Raw genomic sequence first — 20,025 nt, 5'->3', positions numbered from 1 at the left:
AAAATTTTCATCCTTGTTTTTAAATCGCTCCATGGCCTACATCTACACTCCTCAAATTCTGCCTCTTGAGCATCCCTGATTTTAATTGCTCAAACATTGGTGGCTGTGCCTTCTGTTGCCTAGGCCCTAAGTTCTGGAACTCTCTCCCTATACCTCTCCCCTCTCAACCTCTCTTTCCTTCTTTAAGACCCTCCTTAAACATAAAAACATAGAAAATAGGTGCAGGAGTAGGCCATTCGGCTCTTCAAACCTGCACTGCCATTCAATGAGTTCATGGCTGAACATGCAACTTCAGTACCCCATTCCTGCTTTCTCGCCATACCCCTTGATCCCCCTAGTAGTAAGGACTACATCTAACTCCTTTTTGACTATATTTAGTGAATTGGCCTCAACAACTTTCTGTGGTAGAGAATTCCACAGGTTCACCACTCTCTGGGTGAAGAAGTTTCTCCTCATCTCAGTCCTAAATGGCTTACCCCTTATCCTTAGACTGTGACCCCTGGTTCTGGACTTCTCCAACATTGGGAACATTCTTCCTACATCTAACCTGTCTAAACCTGTCAGAATTTTAAACGTTTCTATGAGATCCCCTCTCATTCTTCTGAACTCCAGTGAATACAAGCCCAGTTGATCCAGTCTTTCTTGATATGTCAGCCCCGCCATCCCGGGAATCAGTCTGGTGAACCTTCGCTGCACTCCCTCAATAGAAAGAATGTCCTTCCTCAAGTTAGGAGACCAAAACTGTACACAATACTCCAGGTGTGGCCTCATCAAGGCCCTGTACAACTGTAGCAACACCTCCCTGCCCCTGTACTCAAATCCCCTCGCTATGAAGGCCAACATGCCATTTGCTTTCTTAACCGCCTGCTGTACCTGCATGCCAACCTTCAATGACTGATGTACCATGACATCCAGGTCTCGTTGCATCTCCCCTTTTCCTAATCTGTCACCATTCAGATAATAGTCTGTCTCTCTGTTTTTACCACCAAAGTGGATAACCTCACATTTATCCACATCATACTTCATCTACCATGCATTTGCCCACTCACCTAACCTATCCAAGTCACTCTGTGGCCTCATAGCATCCTCCTCGCAGCTCACACTGCCACCCAACTTAGTGTCATCTGCAAATTTGGAGATACTACATTTAATCCCCTTGTCTAAATCATTAATGTACAATGTAAACAGCTGGGGCCCCAGCACAGAACCTTGCGGTACCCCACTAGTCACTGCCTGCCATTCTGAAAAGTACCCATTTACTCCTACTCTTTGCTTCCTGTCTGCCAACCAGTTCTCAATCCACGTCAGCACACTACCCCCAATCCCATGTGCTTTAACTTTGCATATTAATCTCTTGTGTGGGACCTTGTCGAAAGCCTTCTGAAAGTCCAAATACACCACATCAACTGGTTCTCCCTTGTCCCAAACATCCTCAAAAAATGTCAGAAGATTTGTCAAGCATGATTTCCCTTTCACAAATCCATGCTGACTTGGACCTACCTCTTTGACCAAGCTTTTAGTCATCTACCCTAATACAGGTTGAACCTCCCTTATCCGGAGCCCTCAGGACCTGGCCTGTTCTGGATAAGGGATTTTTCTGGATGAGGGGTGGTCACGTTAAATTGGATGGTACAGGTACAGAGCAAGGGGATATTGGAGCTGGCCAGCTTGGGGCTGGGCATGCGGCAGAGAGATCATTGTGGGGGGAGTGGGGGGGGAGGGGAGGCGCGGTGGATCACGGCGTGGGTCAGGCCAGTGATTGTTGGAGTCGGCAGCGAGGAAGGACTTCAATTTCTTCAATTTGTTCATGTTGGAGTTCTGCACATGCGCCACCCAGTGGCCGGGAATGGTTCTGGACGAGGGGTGGTTCTGGATAAGGGAGGTTCAACCTGATCTCCTTGTGTGGCTCGATGTCAAATTTTGTTTAATAACGCTCCTGTGAAGCGACTTGGGACATTTTACTATTTTAAAGGCATTATATAAATACAAGTTGTTGTTGGGATAGAATTTTTCCATCCCTTTTCTGGAAGTTTAATATGAGGAAATGTGAAATTATCCACTTTGGTACAAAGAATAGAAAAGCAGAATTTTTTTAAAAGGTGAGAGACTAGTAAATGTTGATATGCAGAGGGATTTGGATGTCCTTGTACATGAATCACAGAAAGTTAACATGCAGGTACAGCATCCTCCCTGCATCTACCCTGTCAAGCCCAATTTTGTATGTTTCAATGAGATCACCTCTCATTCTTCTAAACTCTAGATAATATAGGCCTAGTCTACTCAATCTCTCCTCGGAGGAATCAATCTGGTGAATCTTCGTTGCACTTTCTCTTTGCCAAGTATATCCTTCGTTAGGTAAGGAGACCAAAACTCTACACAATACTCCAGGTGTGGTCTCACCAGGGCCTTATATAATTGCAGTAAAATGTCTTTACTCTTATACTCAAATCTTCTTGTAATAAAGGCCAACATACCATTTTCTTTCTTAATTGCTTGCTGCACCTGCATGTTAACTTTCAGTGATTTGTGTGCAAGAGCACCCTGGTCCCTGTGAACACCAACATTTCTCAATCTCTTACCATTTAAAAAATATTGTGCTTTTCTATTTTTCCTACCAAAATGAATAACTTCACATTTCTCCACATTATCTTCCATTTGTCATGTGAAATTGCCCACTCACTTAGCCTGTCTATATCCCCTTGAAGCCTCTTTACATCCTCCTCATAACTTACATTACCACATAGCTTTGTATCATCAACAAACTTGGATATATTACATTTGGTCCGCCCATCCAAATCATTGAGATATATTGTGAATAGCTGAGGCCCAAGCACTGATCCTTCTGTTACTGCACTAGTTACAGCCTGCCAACCCAAAACTGACCCGTTTATTCCTACTCTCTGTTTTCTGTCCATTAACCAATCCTCAATCCATGCTAGTATATTACCCCCAATCCCATGAGCCCTAATTTTGTTTAATCACCTCTTGTGTGGCACCTTATCGAATGCCTTCTGAAAATCTAATTACACCACATCTACTGGTTCCCCCTTATCTATTATGCTAGTTACAACCTCAAAAAACTCTAACAGATTTGTCAAACATGATTTCCCTTTCATAAATCCGTGTTGACTCTGCCCAATCTTATTATTATTTTCTAAGTGCCCTGTTACCACGTCCTTAATAATAGATTCTAGCATTTTCCCTACTACTGATGTCAGGCTAACTTTTGGTCTCCTTACCTAAGGAAGGATATACTTGCTTTAGAAGTAGTGCAACAAAGGGGATGTAACTGTTACTCATCACAATATTAGCTTATTTTCAACTGTCCAAACTTGGTTGAGAGCAAAAATGGACATTTCAAATTTGTCGAGAGAGCTTCCCGGGTGTCGTTAGCCAATCCCTTAGCTCTCTCACTCGCCATTGTGACCATTTTCCAGGTGAGTTTTTCTCTTCTGCTCAGTGATTTACTCCTAGGATGAGAGGGTTGTCTTACGAGGAGAGATTGAGTAAAGTGAGCCTATATTCTCTGGAATTTAGAAGAATGAGAGGTGACCGCATTCAAGTATATGAAATTCTTAGAGACTTGACAGGGTAGCTGCTGAGAGGCTATTTTTCCAGCCTGGAGAATCTAGAACTAGGAGGCATAGTCTCAGGATAAGGGATCCTTATTTAGAACCAAGATGAGGAGAAATATCGTCACTTGGAGGGTTGTGAATCTTTGGAATTCTCTACCCCATAGGGCTGTAGATGCTCAATATATTCAAGACAGAGATCAATAGATTTTTGGACACTAAGAGAATCAAGGGATATGCGTATAGGGTGGGTAAGTAGAGTTTAGGTTGAAGATCAGCCATGATATTGAATGGCAGAGCAGGCATGAGGGGCTGTATGGCCTACTCCTGTTCCTATTTCTTATAAGAACATAAAGAAATAGGAACAGAAGTAGGCCATAAGGCCCCTCGAGCCTGCTCTGCTATTCAATAAGATCATGGCTGATCTGATCATGGATTCAGCTCCACTTCCCTGCCCGTTCCCCATAACCCCTTAAGAAACTGTCTATTTCTGTCTTAAATTTATTCAGTGTTCCAGCTTCCACAGCTCTCTGAGGCAGCGAATTCCACAGATTTACAACCCGCTGAGAAAAGAAATTTCTGCTCATCTCAGTTTTAAATGGGCGGCCCCTTATTCTAAGATCATGCCCTCTAGTTCTAGTCTCCCCCATCAATGGAAACATCCTCTCTGCATCCTTTGTCCAGCCCCCTCATAATCTTATACATTCGATAAGATCACCTCTCATTCTTCTGAATTCCAATGAGTAGAGGCCCAACCTACTCAACCCTTCCTCATAAGTCAATCCCCTCATCTCCACAATCAACCTAGTGAACCTTCTCTGAACTGCCTCCAAAGCAAGTATATCCTTTCGTAAATATGGAAACCAAAACTCCATCCCCTTTGTAATAAAGGCCAAGATACCATTGGCCTTCCTGATCACTTGCTGTACCTGCATACTATCCTTTTGTGTTTCATGCACAAGTACCCCCAGGTCCCGCTGTACTGCAGCACTCTGCAATCTTTCTCCATTTAAATAATAACTTGCTCTTTGATTTTTTTCTGCCAAAGTGCATGAATTCACACTTTCCAACATTATATTCCATCTGCCAAATTTTTGTCCACTCACTTAGCCTATGTGTCCTTTTGCAGATTGTTTGTGTCCTCACGCATTGCTTTTCCTCCCATCTTTGTATCGTCAGCAAACTTGGCTACGTTACACTCAGTCCCTTCTCCCAAGTCGTTAATATAGATTGTAAATAGTTGGGGTCCCAGCACTGATCCCTGCGGCACCCTACTAGTTACTGGTTGCCAACCAGAGAATGAACCATTTATCCCAACTCTCTGTTTTCTGTTAGTTCGCCAATCCTCTATCCATGCTAATATATTACCCTCAACTCCGTGAACTTTTATCTTGTGCAGTAACCTTTTATGTGGCACCTTGTCAAATGGCTTCTGGAAGTCCAAATACACCACATCCACTGGTTCCCCTTTATCCACCCTGTTTGTTACATCCTCAAAGAATTCCAGCAAATTTGTCAAACATGACTTCCCCTTCATAAATCCATGCTGACTCTGCCTGACCTAATTTTGCTTTTCCAAATATCCTGCTACTGCTTCTTTAATAATGGACTCCAACATTTTCCCATCCACAGATGTTAGGCTAACTGATCTTTAGTTTCCTGCTTTTTGTCTGCCTCCTTTTTTAAATAGGGCGTCACATTTGCAGTTTTCCAATCTGCTGGGACCTCCCGAGAATCCAGGGAATTTTGGTAAATTACAACCAATGCATCCACAATCCCTGTTTTATGATCTTATGTTCATATGTTCTTATGAAGCCTCTTACATTGCTCTCTCAAAGCCTTGCCAATGATGACCATTTCCAAGAATGAATATTAAAAGGCATGTTCATCTGTGATGACATTCTTCCTTCAAATTCAGCACCTATACATCTATTATCTAGACAACTGGCTTATTTGCATTCCCTCAAGATGCTGTAAAGACTTGATCCAGTTCCAAACCATAGCACCAAACTGCCAATGATTAAACACTAACTGGCATGAATTAGCACACTCAAAGAAATGATGAGGTGGCTCCATTGGGAATTGGTAAAATATAACATTTGTGAAGTTGAGCCTATTCTTTAAGGCTGGTGCTGAGGTACAGTGGGGCGGAATAGAATGAACTTTACTTTGCTTCTAACCAGGCTGTATCTAACTTTTGGCAAGCTGAGTGCTAGATAAAGAAATTGTTTCATTCCCTACTACTAATATCTCTCACCTTGATGCGTATGAAATGATTTGTTTTAATCACGCCTGTAGGACTTCTGTCATTCATTTCGGAGCACTACAGCGTTTGTAATTTTTCTCCGGGCTCTACACCTGGGCTCTGCCTGCATTGAAGGAAAAATGACAGACAATTGCTGGTTTCATCAATTCTTTGAGACCTCTGGAATGCTGAAAATGGTTACATTTACTTATGTTACTGTTTTGGTTATAACAATTTGCTAAATGAATAGCTGTACCTGTACCAAGAATTAAATCTGCAGTAGTCTGCCAGATTCCTAATATACTTTTGAGTTTGTGTGATCTGTCTGTTGCTGGTCCTTTACATTATCTATGCAGAAGAAATCCTTGGAAAGTTATGGTAGGTAAATTAGTATGAAAATACAAGTAGTTTTGAACGGTAACAAAAATAACAGCTGGACTTTACAACAACAGATGTTAGAAAATGAGTGTGTACTGAAAATCTAAGTTCAGTGTGTCAGTATTTCCTGATCGTGCCTTTTTGCCACATAATCACCTGAGACACTGACTGCAGGTTTTATATTTATTGGCTTTCATTGTCTACATTGTGCAACTAGGAGTCATAGCTCGGCACCCTCTCTATTATCCTTACCTACGGAAAGCTGTGACTGCTAAGGCTGTGGAAGAATATTTCCAGCACCTAATACAGAATAAAGATTCTGACAGGAGGATGGTAACCCGGTATGTGCTTTCTCTTTATAATTATTCTTATTCCAAATAATAACAGGAAAGTATGTCTTGTGAGAGAAGAATTGCATATATATTTGATCGATAAATCTTCAATCTACCAATTAAGGAGCAGCACTTTCTAAACAACCAGGGGAAACAGTCAACCCCAGTGACTCAAGAAATATAACATCAAATGGAAACTGCGGTCTTGTCAGAGGGACGGGGCCACGACTAGAACTGAATGTCAGAGCTCCTGCATACCTCACCTCTCAGATGACGGGAGCAGGATTGGCAGCTGGTGAGATCAGGTATACCCCGGTAGGACTCACTTGGTAAACCAGGTTGTGATTGTGCCCCCAAAGAAGTAGCAGGTGCGTGCTTTTTTTTATTAAAAAAAATTAAAAAGTCTCCCTTACAAAGGAGTCTACATTGCACTTCTTTCCAGTGGGGGATTGATACTGACTGCCACACACGCTCCCTTCCCTTCGAACCAGCAATCTCCACCAAATTTTGCACAATGTGACTGGGGCACATAGCAGTGATATTACAATTAAAAGGATCTCCTCCTGACCTGGTGAACTTTGGATGGATCAGTGATGGAGTTCCTGAGCAGGCACATCCCAACACTTGCATTGGTTTATGCCTGATCTCTGCAATCTCCTACCACCACCCCCAACACAGATTTTTGAAATCATTTTCCATCTAGATTTTTGGTCGCGATCCAGTAATGCCTGCTGTAAAGTACATGTATAGATATTATACAAGAACAGGATTGGGCTCAGATTTGATGCCTTCCATATATAATAGTTTGAATTACACTCACTCTCTGGGCATGCTCGTGAAAGATGGCCACTTGGAATGAATTAAGTATGGTGGGGATCCCCATTGTGCGAACTGCTTTGACGTCAACAAGCTATCTGAACAGCCAATGAAAACACAGAATTCACACAGACAGCGAATAAGGAAGTGAGTAAGCTTTTAAAATTCTAACTTTTAAAAAATGTTAGAGAGAGCCAAACAAAGGTTGGGCCTCACATGGAGAAAAGATAAACATGAAATAAAGATGGACAATAATAAATAAGTTGATTTTTTTTAAAGTTTCTTAAAAAAGCTGTCAAAACCCCAGTTACACCCAATCCTTTGGGTCTAACTTGTAGTCAGGAATTTAACAGCATAATTACTGTGGAAGAGCTGACGTTTTCATCAGTTTCCCTGATTTAGGTGATTACACAGATTGCCGGCTCTGTGGGCGGGGTAGAGGAGCACAGCGCAGCCTGTTTCAGAGTTGTCAATGACAGACGGCAACTTCAGGATTTCTGCAAACGTCAAATTCCAACTTATGGTCAATTTCAAAGGCAGAATGACGGCGAACACTGCCTGTTTGCCATCATCCCGACTGCAATTTCCGGGCCAATATTCTTTGCCAGCTGTATTCAAGCCTAAAATAAAGATTTACTGTAATTTTTGAATCAGAGCTCCTTCTCCTTTTAAGTAGACCTCAAACAAATGAGTCAGCATATGCATGACTCTGCTGACTTTCCGAACACTAGACCACAAATTATTTCAAAATCATTTTGGCAATGTAAAGAAAAATTTCCTACTCATCAAAGAGCAATTAACTAAATGGGCCTGCACATTTCTGCCTGCAGTATTCGCATGGATTACACCAGACTCCAAATTGCAGTAAGGTCATTATCATTGTCAACATATCTCTGTCAGTACAAGTCATGGCAATGTTACGTGATACAAAAAGGGTGGATATTTAAAAGTTGTTGTAATGTATTTGCTTCATGGGTTCTTTGCTTAAGAATTCATAGCAACACATTGCTATTAAGAACTAGTTGGTTTATTAGCAAAGGTTTAACAATCACACTACAAATTACAGTTCAACTATTTTAATTGTGCACTTTAAACACATGCCCCCTACAAGGGGGGTCACACTCCAAAATAAATTTTTTCCAGTGCCCCTTTTTTTTGAGGGTACCAACACACAAATTATACAAGTGCCCCCTGGCCAAAAGGGAGTGGGGGGGCACTAAAACTAGCAAATTAAACAAATTAAACTTTAAATTTAAACGATCAAATTAAAATTTGGTTGCCGGGGGTAATGATGCACTCCAGTCCCGCTGGCGCCCACATCTCGCGGAAGGCCGTGAGCGTACCGATGGACGCTGCGTGCTCCATCTCCAGGGACAGCCTGGCTCGGATGTAACCGCAGAAGAGAGGCAGGCAGTCGGACTGAACGGCCCCCTCAACCGCCCGCTGCCAGGACCGGCTGATGGCCCCCTTGGCCGTGCCCAGGAGCAGTCCTACGAGAAGGCCTTCCGACCTGCCCGTTGCCCCCCTCCGCACAGTGTGCCCAAAGATCAGGAGTGTGGGACTGAAGTGCAACTAGAATTTGAGGAGCAGCCCCTTCAAATATTGAAAGAGGGGCTGCAACCTCACTCACTCAGTGAAAACATGGAACACGGACTCTTCCAGACTATAGAAATTGCACGCGGCCTGGTAGCCCATGAACCGACAAAAATATATTGACGGGACTGCCTCATGCAACACCCTCCAGGCCAAGTCCCCAATAAATAGGGGGAGGACTCCCGTGTAGAGTGCAATCCATTGGGGAGCCCCACCTCCTCCGGACGGCAAGATGATGCGCCATGGCGTGTCCAGACGGCAGACGAGGATGGCAAGGTGGAGATTGTGCAAGAGCAGCCCGTACAGGAAACACCTCTGCGCAGAACTGAGAGGCTCGGAGGGGATTTCCCCAAGGAGGCTCAAGTTGTGAGGCGCCGGCTCCTGAGGGAAGTTTCGGGGCTTGGCGCCGATGAGGAATTCCGTCAGGACGGGGGGTCAGTTCGGACGGGATATCCCCACGTGCTTGAGCCTCCTCGACACACCTAACGGAGTCAGGACCCAGCGCTGTTTTTAGCAACTCGATGGCATTGGCCGCACGCCAAACGTCGGCCCAGTTTCGGCACCGTGCCAGCACGTCTGGTGCCATCCAGCCCGCTCCTCCGCCATTGAGCAGGTCCCTGACCCTGGTCACGTCGCCAGCCACAGCCCTCTCGTCCGCCTGCCACCTAAAACCGCGGTCGTGGAGGTACGAATTCCTGAGCAGCGGCTCCTGCAGGATAGCCGCCACTCCAGATGGGGGAGAGCTACGCTTGGTGGCGGCTCTCTTCCAGACCCTGATGAGTTCTTGGTAAAACACAGGCAGCCCTCGCATGGCGGTCCTGATGCCCCCCAGGTTCACAAACAGGAGCTGCGAGTCATAATTGAGGCTATTCTGCTGGCGGAAGAAATACGTCGCCAGTGCATGCCACCTAGGAGGGGGCTCAATGTAGAGGTATCTCTGCAGGGTCTGAAGACGGAAAGTCGCCTGCTGGGTACTGACGCACACCAACACCTGACTGCCCTCCCTAAACGGGAGACTCAAAACTGCAGCAGAGACCTAGTGCTTCCTATTGTTCCAGAAGAAGTCCACCAGCTTCTTCTGTATCTTGGTGACAAATGCAGTGGGAAGGGTCAAAGTGACCAGCTGGTACCACAGCATAGCGGCCACCAGCTGATTTATGACTAGCTCTCGGCCCCTGTAGGACAGCACTCGGAGCAGTCCTGTCCAGCGCCCTAAGCGAGCGGCGACTTTGGCCTCCAGCTCCTGCCAATTCGCCGGCCAGACTTCCTTGTCTGGGCTAAGGTAGACTCCCAGATAGAGGAGATGGGTCGTGCTCCAGGCAAAAGGCCTGAGCTCCTCCGGCAGGGAGTCCACCCGCCACTGACCCACCAGGAGTCCGGAACATTTCTCCCAGTTGATCCTGGCGGAGTAGGCGGCCGAGAAAATCTCCTCGCACTCACGCATCCTCCACAGGTCAACGGGATCTTCGACCATGAGAAGCACGCTATTGGCGTAAGTCGAGAAGACGACCTCCACGCCCGGTCCTTGCAGAACCAGTCCCGTCAACCTCTTCCGCAAGAGGCGCAGGAAAGGCTCCACACATAAGCCATATAACTGGCTGGACATGGGGCATCCCTGGTGCATCCCTCTCTCAAAGCGAAGGGGCGCCGTCAAAGACCCGTTAACCTTAATCAGACACTCCGCGGCGGCGTACAGTAGTCGGATCCGGGCGACGAAATGTGTCCTGAACACAAAAGTGCGCAGAGTTCTGAACCGATACTCGTGATCCACCCTGGTCTAGCGAATCGAAGGCGACCGACAGACCAGCCTCCTGGGAATGGTGGACCAGGTCCCGGACCAGATGGATGGGGGGGGGGGACACTCCAAACACTTTCAAACCAGTGACCCCTTGTTTTTTTGGGTTTTTTTTTTGTTTTTTTGGGGGGGGATGTTGGGCACTAAAAGCACAAATTATACAAGTGCCCCCTGGCTAAAAAGGGGGTGGGGCACTAAAACCGGCAATTAAACAAATTAAACTTCAAACAATAATAATGAAATTAAAATTTGATTGCTGGGGGTCACGATGCACTCCAGTCCCTCAGAAGCCCACCTCTCGCGGAAGGCCGCGAGCGTACCGGTGGACACCGCGTGCTCCATCTCCAGGGACACCCTGGCTCGGATGTAACCGCGTTAGAGAGGCAGGCAGTTAGGCTGAACGACCCCTTTGACCGCCCACTGCCTGGACCAGCTGATGCCCAGGAGCAGTCCTATGAGGAGGCCTTCGGACCTACCCGCTCCCCTCTGCACAGGGTGCCCAAAGATCAGGAGTGTGGGACTGAAGTGCAGCCAGAATTTGAGGAGCAACCCCTGAGTGGAATAGGGGCAGCAATCTCGCACATTCCATAAAAACGTGGAACACAGACTCCTCCAGACCTCAGAAATTGCAGGCGGCCTGGGAGCCCATGAACCGACTTAAAAATTTATTGCACGGGACTGCTCCGTGCACCACCCTCCAGGCCAAGTCCCCAGTAAATAGAGGGAGGACTCCCACATAGAAACATGGAAAATAGGTGCAGGAGTAGGCCATTCGGCCCTTTGAGCCTGCTGCACCATTCGATAAGATCATGGCTGATCATTCCCTCAGTACCCCTTTCCTGCTTTCTCTCCATACCCCTTGATCCCCTTAGCCGTAAGGGCCATATCTAACTCCCTCTTGAATATATCCAATGAACTGGCATCAACAACTCTCTGCGGCAGGGAATTCCACAGCTTAATAACTCTCTTGAGTGAAGAAGTTTCTCCTCATCTCAGTCCTAAATGGCCTACCCCTTATCCTAAGACTGTGTCCCCTGGTTCTAGACTTCCCCAACATCGGGAACAATCTACCCGCATCTAACCTGTCCCGTCCATTCAGAATCTTGTATGTTTCTATGAGATCCCCTCTCATCCTTCTAAACTCCAGTGTATAAAGGCCCAGCTGATCCAGTCTATCTTCATATGTCAGTCCAGCCATCCCTGGAATCAGTCTGGTGAACCTTCGCTGCACTCCCTCAATAGCAAGAACGTCCTTCCTCAGATTAGGAGACCAAAATTGAACACAATATTCCAGGTGAGGCCCTGTACAACTACAGTAAGACCTCCCTGCTCCTATGCTCAAATCCCCTAGCTATGAAGGCCAACATACCATTTGCCTTCTTTACCGCCTGCTGCACCTGTATGCCAACTTTAAATGACAAGACATTGTTAACTGACGGTGAATTTAAATACTGAGCTCATTTTGAGTAGGCCCCAGTGAGATTTGAACTCACGACCCCTGGTTTACAAGACCTGTGCTCTAACCCCTGACCTATGGAGTGTAGAGTGCACTCCATTGGGGATCCTTGCCTCCTCCGGACGGCAAGATGGTACGCCATGACATGTCCGGACGGAGACGAGGATGACAAGGTGGAGAGTGTGCAAAAGCAGCCCGTACAGGAAACCCCTCCGCGTAGAACTCAAAGGCACGGAGGGGATTTCCCCGAGGATGCTCAAGTTATGAGGCACTGGCTCCCGAGGGAGGTTCCGGGGTTTGGCGCCGATGAGGAATTCCATCCGGATGGGGGTCAGTTCGGACGGGATCTCCCCACGTGCTTGAGCCTCCTCGACACACCTAACGGAGTCAGGGCCCAGCGCTGTTTTTAGCAACTCGATGGCATTGGCCGCACGCCAAACGTCGGCCCAGTTTCGGCACCGCACGTCTGGTGCCATCCAGCCCGCTCCTCCGCCATTGAGCAGGTCCCTGACCCTGGTCACGTCGCCAGCCACAGCCCTCTCGTCCGCCTGCCACCTAAAACCGTGGTCGTGTTCCTGAGCAGCGGCTCCTGCAGGATAGCCGCCACTCCAGATGGGGGAGAGCTACGCTTGGTGGCGGCTCTCTTCCAGACCCTGATGAGTTCTTGGTAAAACACAGGCAGCCCTCGCATGGCGGTCCTGATGCCCCCCAGGTTCACAAACAGGAGCTGCGAGTCATAATTGAGGCTATTCTGCTGGCGGAAGAAATACGTCGCCAGTGCATGCCACCTAGGAGGGGGCTCAATGTAGAGGTATCTCTGCAGGGTCTGAAGACGGAAAGTCGCCTGCTGGGTACTGACGCACACCAACACCTGACTGTCCTCCCTAAACGGGAGACTCAAAACTGCAGCAGAGACCTAGTGCTTCCTATTGTTCCAGAAGAAGTCCACCAGCTTCTTCTGTATCTTGGTGACAAATGCAGTGGGAAGGGTCAAAGTGACCAGCTGGTACCACAGCATAGCGGCCACCAGCTGATTTATGACTAGCTCTCGGCCCCTGTAGGACAGCACTCGGAGCAGTCCTGTCCAGCGCCCTAAGCGAGCGGCGACTTTGGCCTCCAGCTCCTGCCAATTCGCCGGCCAGACTTCCTTGTCTGGGCTAAGGTAGACTCCCAGATAGAGGAGATGGGTCGTGCTCCAGGCAAAAGGCCTGAGCTCCTCCGGCAGGGAGACCCCCGCCACTGACCCACCAGGAGTCCGGAACATTTCTCCCAGTTGATCCTGGCGGAGTAGGCGGCCGAGAAAATCTCCTCGCACTCACGCATCCTCCACAGGTCAACGGGATCTTCGACCATGAGAAGCACGCTATTGGCATAAGTCGAGAAGACGACCTCCACGCCCGGTCCTTGCAGAACCAGTCCCGTCAACCTCTTCCGCAAGAGGCGCAGGAAAGGCTCCACACATAAGCCATATAACTGGCTGGACATGGGGCATCCCTGGTGCATCCCTCTCTCAAAGCGAAGGGGCGCCGTCAAAGACCCGTTAACCTTAATCAGACACTCCGCGGCGGCGTACAGTAGTCGGATCCGGGCGACGAAATGTGTCCTGAACACAAAAGTGCGCAGAGTTCTGAACCGATACTCGTGATCCACCCTGGTCTAGCGAATCGAAGGCGACCGACAGACCAGCCTCCTGGGAATGGTGGACCAGGTCCCGGACCAGATGGATGGGGGGGGGGACACTCCAAACACTTTCAAACCAGTGACCCCTTGTTTTTTTGGGTTTTTTTTTTGGTTTTTTGGGGGGGGATGTTGGGCACTAAAAGCACAAATTATACAAGTGCCCCCTGGCTAAAAAGGGGGTGGGGCACTAAAACCGGCAATTAAACAAATTAAACTTTAAACAATAATAATGAAATTAAAATTTGATTGCTGGGGGTGACGATGCACTCCAGTCCCTCAGAAGCCCACCTCTCGCGGAAGGCCGCGAGCGTACCGGTGGACACCGCGTGCTCCATCTCCAGGGACACCCTGGCTCGGATGTAACCGCGTTAGAGAGGCAGGCAGTTAGGCTGAACGACCCCCTTGACCGCCCACTGCCTGGACCAGCTGATGCCCAGGAGCAGTCCTATGAGGAGGCCTTCGGACCTACCCGCTCCCCTCTGCACAGGGTGCCCAAAGATCAGGAGTGTGGGACTGAAGTGCAGCCAGAATTTGAGGAGCAGCCCCTTAGTGGAACAGGGGCAGCAATCTCGCACATTCCATAAAAACGTGGAACACAGACTCCTCCAGACCTCAGAAATTGCAGGCGGCCTGGGAGCCCATGAACCGACTTAAAAATTTATTGCACGGGACTGCTCCGTGCACCACCCTCCAGGCCAAGTCCCCAGTAAATAGAGGGAGGACTCCCACATAGAAACATGGAAAATAGGTGCAGGAGTAGGCCATTCGGCCCTTTGAGCCTGCTGCACCATTCGATAAGATCATGGCTGATCATTCCCTCAGTACCCCTTTCCTGCTTTCTCTCCATACCCCTTGATCCCCTTAGCCGTAAGGGCCATATCTAACTCCCTCTTGAATATATCCAATGAACTGGCATCAACAACTCTCTGCGGCAGGGAATTCCACAGCTTAATAACTCTCTTGAGTGAAGAAGTTTCTCCTCATCTCAGTCCTAAATGGCCTACCCCTTATCCTAAGACTGTGTCCCCTGGTTCTAGACTTCCCCAACATCGGGAACAATCTACCCGCATCTAACCTGTCCCGTCCATTCAGAATCTTGTATGTTTCTACGAGATCTCCTCTCATCCTTCTAAACTCCAGTGTATAAAGGCCCAGCTGATCCAGTCTCTCTTCATATGTCAGTCCAGCCATCCCTGGAATCAGTCTGGTGAACCTTCGCTGCACTCCCTCAATAGCAAGAACGTCCTTCCTCAGATTAGGAGACCAAAATTAAACACAATATTCCAGGTAAGGCCCTGTACAACTACAGTAAGACCTCCCTGCTCCTATGCTCAAATCCCCTTGCTATGAAGGCCAACATACCATTTGCCTTCTTTACCGCCTGCTGCACCTGTATGCCAACTTTAAATGACAAGACATTGTTAACTGACGGTGAATTTAAATACTGAGCTCATTTTGAGTAGGACCCAGTGAGATTTGAACTCACGACCCCTGGTTTACAAGACCTGTGCTCTAACCCCTGACCTATGGAGTGTAGAGTGCACTCCATTGGGGATCCTTGCCTCCTCCGGACGGCAAGATGGTACGCCATGACATGTCCGGACGGAGACGAGGATGACAAGGTGGAGAGTGTGCAAAAGCAGCCCGTACAGGAAACCCCTCCGCGTAGAACTCAAAGGCACGGAGGGGATTTCCCCGAGGATGCTCAAGTTATGAGGCACTGGCTCCCGAGGGAGGTTCCGGGGTTTGGTGCCGATGAGGAATTCCATCCGGATGGGGGTCAGTTCGGACGGGATCTCCCCACGTGCTTGAGCCTCCTCGACACACCTAACGGAGTCAGGGCCCAGAGCTGTTTTTAGTGACTTGATGGCATTGGCCACGCGCCGGAGGTCGACCCAGTTTAGGCGCCATGCCAGCACATCTGGCGCCATCCAGCCCGCTCCTCTGCCATCGAGCAGGTCCCTGACCCTGGTCACCTCACCAGCCACAGCTCTCTCATTCGTCTGCCACCTAAAATCACGGTCGTGGAGGCACGGATTCCTGAGCAGCGGCTCCTGCAGGACAGCCGGTGGAGAGGTGGAGAGGTGTCCTTGGTGGCGACTCTGTTCCAGACCTTGATGAGTTCCTGGTAAAAGACAGGCAGCCCCGCATGGCGGTCCTGACGCCCCCCCCCCCCCAGGCTCACAAACAGGAGCTGTGTGTCGTAATTAAGGCTGTACTGCTGGCGGAAGAAATATGTTGCCAGTGCACGCCACCTAGGAGGGGGCTCGACATAAAGGTATCGCTGCAGGTTCTGAAGACGGAAAGTCGCATGTTGGATGCTGACGCACATCAACGACTGACTGCCATCCCTAAGCGGGAGACTCAAAACCGCAGCAGAGACCCAGTGCTTCCTGTTGTTCCAGAAGAAGTCCACCAGCTTCTTCTGTATCTTGGCGACAAACGCAGGGGGAGGGGTCAAAGTGACCAGCTGGTACCACAGCATAGCTGGTTTATGACTAGCGCTCGACCCCCGTAGGACAGCACTTGGAGCAGTCCTGTCCAGCGCCCTAGGCGAGCGGCGACCTTGGCCTCCAGCTCTTGCCAGTTCACCAGCCAGGCTTCCTCGTCGAGGCTAAGGTAGACTCCCAGATATAGGCGATGGGTTGTGCTCCAGGCAAAAGGCCTGAGCTCCTCCGGCAGGGAGTCCACCCGCCACTGACCAACCAGGAGTCCGGAACATTTCTCCCAGTTGATGCTGGCGGAGGATGCGGCCGTGTAAATCTCCTGGCACTCACGCATCCTCCGTAGGTCAACGGGATCCTCGACCATGAGGAGCACATCATCGGCGTAAGCCGAGAGGACGACCTCCATGCCAGGCCTTTGCAGAGCCAGTCCCGGCAACCTCGTCTGCAGGCGGCGCAGGAAAGGCTCCACGCAGATGGCATATAACTGGCCGGACATGGGGCATCCTTGGCTCACCCCTCTCCCAAAGTGAAGGGGCACCGTCAAAGACCTGTTAACCTTAATCAGACACTCCGCGGCGGCGTACAAAAGTCGGATCAAGGCGACGAAATGCATCCCGAACCCGAAAGCGCACAGAGTTCCGAACAGATACTCGTGATCCACTCCCTGGTCTAGGGAAAGGAAGGAAGGCGACCGACAGACCAGCTTCCTGGGTGGACAAGGTCCCAGACCAGATGGATTTTGTCGTGGATTGTCCGGCCCTCAAAAGCTCTACAACTCTTTTAGTTGGAAAACAAAATAGACAGTTAAATCAAGTGCCCCCTGATCTGGGGGACACTCCAAACATTTTTCAAGGTCCTTTTTTTCTGTTTGTTTTTGTTTGTGTTTTTTGTGGGGTTTTTTGTTTTTTTGGGGGCATTAAAATCATGCATTATGCAAGTGCCCCCTATGAAAGGGGAGAGGGACACTAAAACCAGCAATAAAACAAATTAAACTTTAAAACATATAAAATCAAATTAAAATTTGGTTGCCGGGGTGATGATGCACTCCAGTCCCTCCGGCACCCACCTCTCGCGGAAGGCCGCAAGCGTACCGGTGGACACCGCGTGCTCCATCTCCAAGGCCACCCTGGCCCGGATGTAACCGCGGAAGAGAGGCAGGCAGTCAGGCTGAACGACCCCTCGACTGCCCGCTGCCTGGACCGGCTGATGGCACCCTTGGCCGTGCCCAGGACCAGTCCTACGAGGAGGCCCTCGGACCTACCCGCTCCCCTCCACACAGGGTGCCTAAAGATCAGGAGTGTGGGACTGAAGTGCAACCAGGAATTGAGGAGCAGCCCCTTTAAATAATGGAACAGGGGCTGCAACCTTGCACATTCAGTAAAAACATGGAACATGGACTCTTCCAGACCGCAGAAATTGCAGGCGGCCTGGGAGCCCGTGAACTGACTTAAAAATTAGTTGCATGGGACTGCTCCGACACCCTCCAGGCCAAGTCCCCGATAAATCGTGGGAGAATTCCCGCGTAGAGTGCACTCCATCGGGGACCCCCACCTCCTCCGGACGGCAAGATGGTGCGCCATGGCGTGTCTGGATGGCAAGGTTGAGGATGTGCAGGAGCAGCCCGTACAGGAAACCCCTCCGCGCAGAACTGAAAGGCACGGAGGGGATTTCCCTGAGGCGGCTCAAGTTGTGAGGCGCTGGCTCCCGAGGGAGGTTTTGGGGCTTGGCGCGATGAGAAATTCCGTCCGGACGGGGGTCAGTTCGGACGGGATCTCCCCACGTGCTTGAGCCTCCTCGACACACCTAACAAAGTCAGGGCCCAACGCTGTTTTAAGCGACTCGATGGCATCGGCCGCGCGGCAGACGTCGGCCGAATTTAGGCGCCGTGCCAGCATGTCTGGTGTCATCCAGCCCGCTCCTCCGCCATCGAGCAGGTCCCTGACCCTGGTCACTTTGCCAGCCACAGCCCTCTCGTCCGCCTGCCACCTAAAACCGCGGTCGTGGAGGTACGGATTCCTGAGCAGCGGCTCCTGCAGGACAGCCGCCACTCCAGACGGTAGAGAGCTGCGCTTGGTGGTGACTTTGTTCCAGACCCTGGTGAGTTCCTGGTAAAAGACAGGCAGCCCTGCACAGCGGTCCTGACGCCCCCCATGCTCACAAACAGGAGCTGCGCGTCATAATTGAGGCTCGACTGCTGGCGGAAGAAATACGTTGCCAGCGCACGCCACCTAGGAGGGGACTCGACGTAAAGGTATCTCTGCAGGGTCTGAAGACGGAAAATTCGTTAGCTGGGTGCCAACGCACACCAACGACTGACTGCCCTCCCTAAGCGGGAGATTCAAGACTGCAGCAGAGACCCAGTGCTTCCTGTTGTTCCAGAAGAAGTCCACCAGCTTCTTCTGTATCTTGGTGACAAACGCAGGGGGAGGGGTCAAAGTGACCAGCCGGTACCACAGCATAGCAGCCACCAGCTGGTTTATGACTAGCGCTCGACCCCTGTAGGACAGCACTCGGAGCAGTCCTGTCCAGCGCCCTAGGGGAGCGGCAACCTTGGCCTCCAGCTCTTGCCAGTTCGTCGGCCAGGCTTCCTCGTCGGGGCTAAGGTAGACTCCCAGATAGAGGAGATGGGTCGTGCTCCAGGCAAAAGGCCTGAGCTCCTCCGGCAGGGAGTCCACCCGCCACTGGCCCACCAGGAGTCCGGAACATTTCTCCCAATTGATCCTGGCGGAGGATGCGGCCGAGTAAATCTCCTGGCACTCACGCATCCTCCGCTGGTCAACGGGATCCTTGACTATGAGGAGCACGTCATCGGCGTAAGCCGAGGTGACGACCTCCACGCCCGGTCCTTGCAGAGCCAGTCCAATCAACCTCTTCCGCAGGAGACGCAGGAAAGGCTCCACGCAGATGGCATATAACTGGCCGGATACATGGGGCATCCCTGGCGCAAGCCTCTCCCAAAGCAAAGGGGCACCGTCAAAGACCCGTTAACCTTAATCAGACACTCCGCGTACAAAAGTCGGATCCAGGCAACAAAATGCGTCCCGAACCCGAAAGCGCGCAGAGTTCCAAACAGATACTTGTGATCCACCCTGTCGAACACCTTCTCCTGGTCTAGGGAAAGGAAGGCGACCGACAGACCAGCTTCCTGAGAATGGTGGACAAGGTCCCAGACCAGATGGATTTTATCGTGGATTGTCCGGCCCTCAAAAGCTCTACAAACCTGTGAGCATACTCATAGTGCATACATTACACTTTTATATCTCATTTTCACCATCCCCAAGATCTGTTCGACTTCAGTAGTCTGCTGCGTAATTGTAGTAAGTCTCACCATTTGTTTTAGAATGATGAAATGGATTCATAAGATAAGACTCCTAAATTGCTTGTTAATTCAAATAAAAAGTTGAAAGTTACCCAGATAGGATGGGAAAAGCTTTATAAAAACTAGAGCAAGATAAATAAAATTTTGCAGAATTTCTCCCAATACTCAGACTTGCACTAGACAACACGGAACTGCACTGTGTATGGTATTGTAGTGTTAATGGTGCTAGACTAATAACCCAGAGATGCAAGTTCAAATCCATGGCAGTTTGAAAATTTGAATTCCGTTTTATCTAGAATTTTGTTGCAAAGCTGCTATCAGTAACAGTGTCCATGAAGCTGCAAACCCAACTGATCACTAATGTTCTTTAGGGAAGAAAACCTGCTGTCCTT

General features: G+C 49.4%; 1 protein-coding gene across 7 annotated transcripts in view; it reads left to right on the top strand.

The window, feature by feature from the left end:
* lratb.1 (lecithin retinol acyltransferase b, tandem duplicate 1) overlaps positions 1 to 20,025 on the top strand; it is a 309,269-nt gene that overhangs the window by 273,474 nt on the left and 15,770 nt on the right. For 4 of the 7 annotated variants that reach the window (XM_070871411.1, XM_070871414.1, XM_070871410.1 and 1 more), the window contains one exon: positions 6,413 to 6,536. The exons of 1 other annotated variant lie outside the window; for it this stretch is intronic. In XM_070871411.1, coding sequence (XP_070727512.1) covers positions 6,413 to 6,536 — 124 coding nt within the window. Of the gene's footprint in view, positions 1 to 5,870; positions 6,074 to 6,412; positions 6,537 to 6,651; positions 6,887 to 20,025 lie in introns of those variants that run through there. 2 more of the 7 variants (XM_070871413.1, XM_070871415.1) reach the window with 2 other exon arrangements.

Source organism: Pristiophorus japonicus, chromosome 2 (assembly GCF_044704955.1).
Source record: "Pristiophorus japonicus isolate sPriJap1 chromosome 2, sPriJap1.hap1, whole genome shotgun sequence".
Lineage (NCBI taxonomy): Eukaryota > Metazoa > Chordata > Chondrichthyes > Pristiophoridae > Pristiophorus > Pristiophorus japonicus.
This window is presented reverse-complemented; position numbering and strand designations above follow the sequence as displayed.